Source organism: Microtus ochrogaster, unplaced genomic scaffold (genome assembly GCF_000317375.1).
Source record: "Microtus ochrogaster isolate Prairie Vole_2 unplaced genomic scaffold, MicOch1.0 UNK73, whole genome shotgun sequence".
Taxonomy (NCBI): Eukaryota; Metazoa; Chordata; class Mammalia; order Rodentia; family Cricetidae; genus Microtus; species Microtus ochrogaster.
The window spans coordinates 1,290,068-1,298,176 of record NW_004949171.1 but is presented as its reverse complement, the minus strand read 5'-3'; the positions used below and the strand labels follow the sequence as shown (position 1 = coordinate 1,298,176).

Here is an 8,109-nt window from a genome sequence, read left to right as displayed (position 1 = left end):
CCAATACCAAGCTGTTTTCAATACTGTAGCTCTGTAATAGAGTTTGAAGTCAGGGATGGTAATGCCTCCAGACAATCCTTTATTGTATAAGATTGTTTTGGATATCCTGGGTTTTTTGTTTTTCCATATGAAGTTGATTATTGTCTTCTCCAGATCTGAGAAAAATTTTATTAGGGATCTTATTTGCTGTATATTCTCCTGTATTTTTTTTCAGAAAATGCAGATGTTATTTTTGATCTTTACCAAATACCCAAAGTGTTGATGTGTTTTTTATGTTGATTTTTACTCTTATGTTTTAAAATTGAACTCAGGACCTTTGGAAGAGAAGGCAATGCTCTTAACCACTGATCCATCTCTCCAACCCCCTGAGCCATCTCTCCAGCCCCATATACATATATTGCGTTATCGTTACTCTCTTAACCTTCTGTTTTCTGCCCTCCCACATTGTCCCTTCCTACTTGTCCATTTCCCAGATTAATGACTTGTGGTTTTGTTGTGAGACACATTTAATCAGGGCCAGCTGAGTGATTGTTGGTTGAGGCTGTCCATTGGAACACAGGGGAGTCATCAGTGGGTTCATAGCTCAAGGCAATGACTCCTTTTCTTGGAATCTATTCAGAGTAAAAGTTTAGCAGTGACGGATAAGGTCCCCTAGGTCTCTCCTCCAGCTACACATGGTCGTTGATGGGCCCCTTCCTATGCAGATTCAATGTGTCATCTGTAGTTGTTGACACTCTGTATCTGCAGTGACTGCAATGCCCAGAAGATGTTCTTTAGAAGCCCTTCTCTCTATATTGTGGCCCATACCTGTACCTTCTGTTCCTTCTTCTACAATGTTCCCCAAGTCTTGGAGGATATGGCATCAAAGTCTTGTTTAGGGTTAAGCACCAACCAACTACCATTTAGTCTCAGTACCCTAAGCAGCTACAAGTCTCTTCTTCCATCACAGCTCAGTAAGAAGAATTTCTCCATTAGAAAGGGCTTCTACAATTAAGGTTGATAGTAGTAAGTATCTACGAGTGTGAACATGTATTTTAAAATGTAGTTCTGTGCTATGTCAGTTTATTCAAAAAGCAGAATTAAGTCCCCTCCTCATCCTATGGTCTCCAGAGGATGGTTTTATAATGCCAGATACCATTCTCTCCTGTGATGTGGACCTCAAATGCAGAGAATGGGGAATTATCCCCATAGTAGTAATGCCACTGTTGTACAAGCAGACACATCTTGTTTGTCAGGTTGGTATCATCGTTTGTAGAGTTCACAATGACCCCCTTTCTCCCCAGCAGCCTGCATAGCACATTCTGGTTCTATCAAAGTTGTGGGTAGGGAGGAGACTTCCATCTCAGTCCCAGTTTGTGTCTCTGTATTATGGAGCTAAGTAGGTTTCCCCATAAAATCATGTTTTATTCTCTGCTTCATTCACATTTGTTCCTGAATATCAAGCAGCAGTTATTGTAGTCTTCAGTAGAGCAAAATAGGGAGACAGTTAATAAGACCATGTATTTGTTAAAGACATGGTTCTTTCGATAATCTATCAGGACTATACATCTGTAATGGGGTATTGAATGCCTGTCTTCCACCATTTCACTAATGTTTCTTTGCACTATAATAAAAAGATAAGATTCCAGCCAAAACATTTACAAAATGAATTGAAAATGTAAGAGTGACTAGGAAAGTTTGATTAATATTTTCAGCAGCATGCCTGATTATTTTAGGATCACAAGGGTGCAAAAGAAAAAAAGATGTTTGAAATGATTAACAAGAAATCTCTTTTCCAAGAAGTGGAACTTTTGGAACAAGTAAGAATGGAGCAAGAAGGAGGTCATTATTTCCCCCAAAAGGGTATATTCTAAGGGAAAGAAACGTTACATGTGAAGGTCACTGTGTTTTACAGAAAGCAAAACATACCCTCTAGGAGTGACTGCATCTGAGGGTAAACTGCGGAGTCTATCTGGGCTTAGAACTTAAATGGAGGAAGTTATTATTTTACATAAAGTGATGAGTACCAGGGGAAATTGTTTCAATAAAAGTTGTGTGGCCCAATTTGAATGGAAACGGACTTGCACTAATGCTGTAGACAACACAGTGGGACCCTTGCGTTCTTGTCTGTTTCTTTTCTTCTGTTTTCAGCCCTACCTGCCATCATGGTATCATCTCCAAACAACACAGGGACTCAGGTGACAGAATTCCTGATGATCTGCTTTCCAGGAATGCAGGATACACAACACTGGTTATCTGTTATCTTGGCTCCTCTCCTGATTTTGGCTCTCGGTGCCAATTTTGTGTTATTATTCACCATCCATCAGGACACATCTCTGCATGAGCCCATGTTCTATCTGCTGGCCATCCTCTCTGTGCTTGATGTCATTGTCTGCCTCACAGTCATCCCCAAGGTCAGAGCCTTCCAGGCCACTAATTTCTCATCATTAGCTAGATAATTATTTGTTTTGCTTTTGTGAGTCCACTCATTTTTGAAGAAAAATATTCAACATGTCACTCAACTGTCCTACCAGATCCCTTTCAGTTCCAAGCTGTGTTCCCTCTTATTCTTTTTAAAAATTCATTTATTATGTATAAAGCATTTTGCCTGCATGTGTACTTGCATACCAGAATATGGGACCAGATCTCATTACAGATGGTTGTGAACCACCATGTGGTTGCTGGGAACTGAACTCAGGACCTGTGGAAGGTCTTAACCACTGAAGCATATCTCCAGCTTCCCTCCCCTGCATCGTGTTCTAAATGTCTACATTTTGAAGCTTTAATTATCTTCTAACTGATGACTTACTTCACAATGTCTGTTAGTGATATTTCAAGTTTCTCCTCAATTTGAGAGATACTCTCCTTGACTCTGAAATTTCCTACTCCCATGTCCAAGGGATCTAGAATTTGTTCACTGGGACTTAATTGGATATTTTGTCATATCATTAGATAGAAAGCATGTTGAGAAAGATTTCTTAAAGTATGAAGGTATTGGAGAGTATTCCAATATAAGCATTGGACTCACATTCTTTATCCTCCTGTGACAATGTGCATCCTGAGATGCAGAAGAATCCACTGGAATTGATTTAGAACCAAGGAGATAGACTGAAGACAGGGATATCAAATGCTTTTACAATAAAAGTTTGATCTCTAGATTTATAAAAAAGGTGTAAACTAGATTCTGTAGATCAGTGGTTCTCAACCTGTGGGTCTCAACTCCTTGGGGTGGTCAAACTATACTTTCACAGGGGTCACATACCAGATATCCTTCATATCAGATATTTACATCACAATTCTTAATAGTAGAAAAATCACAGTCATGAAGTAGTAACTCAAATAATTTTGTGGCTTGGGTTCACTACAACATGGGAAACTGTATTAAAGGATCGCAGCATTAGGGAGGTTGAGAACCACTGCTTTAGATAAACAAGGGCTTAGAGAATATTTCAAATTAGGATGCCATCCTGGTGGTTTTAGGATTTGGGTGGTTCTAACCATACACCTGATGAATGTCCTAAGAGTAGATACTCTAGGATGTTAATGAATACACGGAGTTTTTGAGAATGATAATAATTCTGGCAGGTCCTGCTCATCTTCTGGTTCAACATGAAACCCATCAGCTTTGTGGGCTGCTTCCTGCAGATGTTCATCATGAATACCTTCCTTCCAATGGAATCCTCTACCTTTCTGGTCATGGCCTATGATCGCTATGTAGCCATCTGCCATCCTCTGCGCTACCCATCCATCATTACAGAACAGTTTGTCATTAATTCAGCCATTTTTATTGTGTTTCGGAATCTTCTAGCTACATTGCCCACTCCAGTTCTGGCTGCTAGACTCAATTACTGTGCCAGCAATGTGGTGGAGAACTGCATATGTGCCAATATTTCTGTAGCAAAGCTCTCTTGCGGGGATATTCACCTAAATAAGCTCTATCAGTTTGTGAGTGTCTGGTGCCTACTAGGTTCCGATCTGGTGCTCATCTTGCTGTCTTACTGTTTCATCTTGAGGGTTGTTATGTGTCAGCAGTCAGGAGGTGCAGTCACCAAGGCCTTGAGTACTTGTGGTTCACATCTCATCCTCATACTGTTCTTCTATACACTGTTGCTAGTCTTCATCTTCACAAACAAGGCAGGAAAGAAGATACCTTCAGAGGTACCCATCCTTCTCAATGTTCTGCATCATCTCATCCCACCTGCCCTCAACCCCATTGTGTATGGAGTACGAACCCAGGAAATCAAACAGGGGATTATCAAACTGTTCAAGCATTAGTTCTGAGGCACAATAGCACAAGAAGGACACTGTAGAATGTTTGTGAAAGTCTGGATATATTTTATTAGTGGTCTGATGTGAATACTACAATGAACAAAACATGATATTTATGCTGCTGCTGCTTTCATCTTGAACTTACAACTTTAGAAATACTATTTCAATGTTTACACACACACCCCTACAAATATATGCTAAATCAACAGTTAAGGACCCATTACATTCTTCATTCTGATTGTTTCTGATCATGATCCTCCAATAGCTAAGCCATGGGATTTGAGTTTAGCAACTTCTCAGTGGTTTTCAATTTTACATTCCAAGCAGCTCTCATGTTTTATAAAATCATCATGTAGGGACACTTTTGGAAGTACATGGGGCATATTGGGGAAGTCAGGAAGGATTCTTTCAATACTTTAGGATAAGATGATTGATGAATCAAGGGAGTGAGTGAAAATTGAAATTACAAGTACCAACTTTCACAGAAATCAATAAATTAAGTAGATATTTGCTTTAGAACTTAATATGATCCTCAGTAGACAAATATTTGTCTCTGAAATACTGAGGACTCATTCTGTGTTTAGATAATCATGTTTCTAGACTGTTACGAATAATGTCAATTTCATTCAAAGAAACTCCCACAGTAAACCACAGATTAAATGTTTCTGCCTGTAGTGACATGTAAAGACTCTGTGTCTGGATTTAAGAGTTAAATGTTTCAGCCAAGTCTTTGTTGTGCTTGTGTTAATCAGTAGAGGCAAGAAATTGTTTTGAGACTATTTAAACTTGAAGAAATGTAGTCTCTCTAGAGAGTCTGCACTTGGTAGCATCTATATGGGAGCCTGCAGCTGCACCGAACTTGGTCCTAAGACTCTCCTGGCAGACCTGGAGTTCTTAATTTGATTATGATGAGCCATGGTCAAAATGGAGTGAGATTTGTGTGGGTTGTCTGCTCTTACAAGAGCAAGATGACTTTGGTAGTTGGAACCTTTCTCAGCCCCCATTAACCTTGTTTAGGTTTGAATAAAGTAACTGGAGTGAGCTAGCTGGGTGTCAGTCTTTTATGAAGGTTTATTTAGCATCTTGGTGAGCTTCTCTCTCTACTGTGGCACCTATGACTGACATCAAACAATATTGATCTTCTATGCCTCTAATGAAAATGCATGTAAGTCTACAAACAGAAAAATTCCCCAATGTGTTTGGTCACTTTTGTTACACCTTGTATGGAAAAAAAAAGCAAATCTATATTGAGCTTTCTTTCTTGAGGATCACATTGGACTCACTGACTTGTGGCTAGAGCAGTGATGGAAATGGATGTATAAGCCTGTGCTCAGGTGAAGGGTGCCTAGTATAGCTGCATAGGGCAGGTCTAATTCTAGGGTTGCATTATTTTCGTGGAACCTTCAGAAATATTTCCAAAGCAGCTACTCTAGTTTGCCCTTCCACCAACAATGTATGAGGTTTCCCTTTCCCATATCCATGCCAGAATTTGTTATCACATCCTATATGGTAATGAAACAAATCAATATTGAACTTATTCCTGGGGTCTCGAGATCTACTGCTGCTGTACAGTTAGCACCTGCTGGGAGACACATGTGCATTTTACGTCTCTTTGAGTATATGAAATAATTACACCTAAAATTGGGTCAAAATCTAGTTCATATAATATACTCTTTATAATTACATGGGCACCTTCACCTAATATGACTATCACTCTTAAAATATTTGTTAGAATGACTTGATTGAGCATATTTATTAGTCAATACCACTGAAGATTTTCAAAATAATAGTAACATCATCTCACCTCACAGCAAAACTGGATTATTTTTCATATTCCTTCCCACTCCAGTCAGAATGGCCATCATAAAAGAAATAACACTAAAGGTTTTAGCAAACAGAAAGTGAAATATTCACTAACAGCTGCTTGATTTTTCCATCAAGCAGGAAAATAGACTTGCTTTGAGTAGTTGGACAGAAGTGGGTCCATAAATCAGTTGGATATACAAACACTCCTTAAGCACACTCTAATTTCATCTGTGAATATTTGGAAATGTTTCCATTTCTTCTTTCTGTTGTCATTTAGGAAACAACACAGGAAGTGCCCATGTCTGTGCTGAAAAGGAAGAGAAGGCTCTTCAATTTGAACAATGACTGTTTCAGGATGGTTTTGTAGACTTTTAGGACTACAAATGCATTTTTTTTTAAAAAAATTCTTGATCAGTGTTTTTTCCTAATAATTTTTATTACTTTATAAATAATACATTCAAATTTTCCACTTCTTCCCCTCCTACCACTCCCCTCCTGCTCCCCCATTCACCTTTCCCCTCTCCCCCAGCAGTCCTAAGACAGGGCAGGTTACCCTGCCCTGTGGGAAGTCCAAGGCCCTCTTCCCTCCATCCAGACTTAGGAAGGTATGCATCCAAATGGAATAGGGTCCCAAAAAGCCAGTACATGCAGTAGAGACAAATCCCAGTGCCTTTATCATTGGCTTCTCAATCTGCCTCAATTGCGATCTACATTACGTTGTGGGGAAAAGGGAACACTTCTGCATTGCTGGTGGGAATGCAAGGTGGTACAACCCCTTTGGATGTCAGTGTGGCTATTTATGAAAAAATTAGGAAACAACCTTCCTCAAGACCCAGTAATACCATTTTTGGGTATATATCCAAAGGATGCTCAATTGTGCCACAAGGACATGTGCTCAGCTATGTCCATAGCAGCTTTGTTTGTCATAGCCAGAACAAGGAAACAACTTAAATGCCCCTCGGCCAAAGAATGGATTCAGATTAATAATTTGCCAATATTCCTGAAATCTGAATTCTGTTGTATTTTGTCTAAATATTATCTAAGTTTTTCGGTAATTGTAAATTTCCATTCATCTTTGTACACCTAATCTCTAATAAGACCTCTGAATTAAAAAAGAAGCTGACTTGAAAAGTTCTGCCAAACTAGTAATGGACTGTAGAATATTTAAGATTGTCTTCTGATATAACAAAAGACATAATAAACATTACCCTGTACACAGAGCATGGGTCTTTGTGAATCCCAGAGATGAAGTTCTAAGCACAGCAATAGTGTGGAGAAACTAAGGAAGAAGCTCGATGAGATGGCTTCTTCTCCTAAACCCAACGAGATGAATGAACTGCTTTACATGTCAGTTCTTCAAGGAGCTCCAGCCTTTGAGAGCATCGTCTATCAACAAAGAACCTTTGCATGAAGACACGGACAAAAATGGGAGAAAGATGTTGACTGGGTGAATACAAACAGAGCAGATTAGCATCTGGGGCCACATTACATCATTAAGAGCTGATCCTTAAAACACTGTGCACTGTTCATCATCTCACTGTACAGTTGGATTCATATTATGAAGGATAATGAGCTTCACTTGAGGACACCAATGTCTACAGTCACAATAAAATACATGTGCAGAGACTACCCATGAAGAAGAAGCTGGAAGTAATTTTTCTATGATAGTATTCACACTTTTGGGCACTATTATGTTTAGACAAAATAGAATCATAAATATTGGAAAAAATTAATAGTCACAGAGATATAGGATAGTTTTTTTGTTTGATTTTTATTTATTTGGGAAAGGATTTCACTGCCTGACCTGGAACTCACTATATAGATTAGGTTGGCCTAGCGTTCAAAGATGTCCACCTGCCTCTGCCTTCTAAATACTGGGATTAAAGGCAGAAACCACTACACCTGGTTGAGATGCAGAATTTTTGTGGAGGGCTATTGATTTTTCTAAGGGAAGGGCAGTCTTTAGACTTTCTTTCCTCAGTCAGTTCTTCACCAACTTCCTATCAACATAACAACTCATCGTGCCCTAGAAATGCAGAGATGCAGTTGGCCTGG

General features: G+C 39.1%; 1 protein-coding gene across 1 annotated transcript; it reads left to right on the top strand.

Moving 5' to 3' along the window:
- The first annotated feature begins 2,144 nt into the window (after positions 1–2,144).
- LOC101997139 (olfactory receptor 56A4-like) lies at positions 2,145–4,254 on the top strand. Its single transcript, XM_005370248.1, has 2 exons — positions 2,145–2,393; positions 3,565–4,254. The coding sequence occupies exons 1-2, from the start codon at positions 2,145–2,147 to the stop codon at positions 4,252–4,254; spliced, it is 939 nt and encodes a 312-aa protein (XP_005370305.1).
- The last annotated feature ends 3,855 nt before the right edge of the window (positions 4,255–8,109 follow it).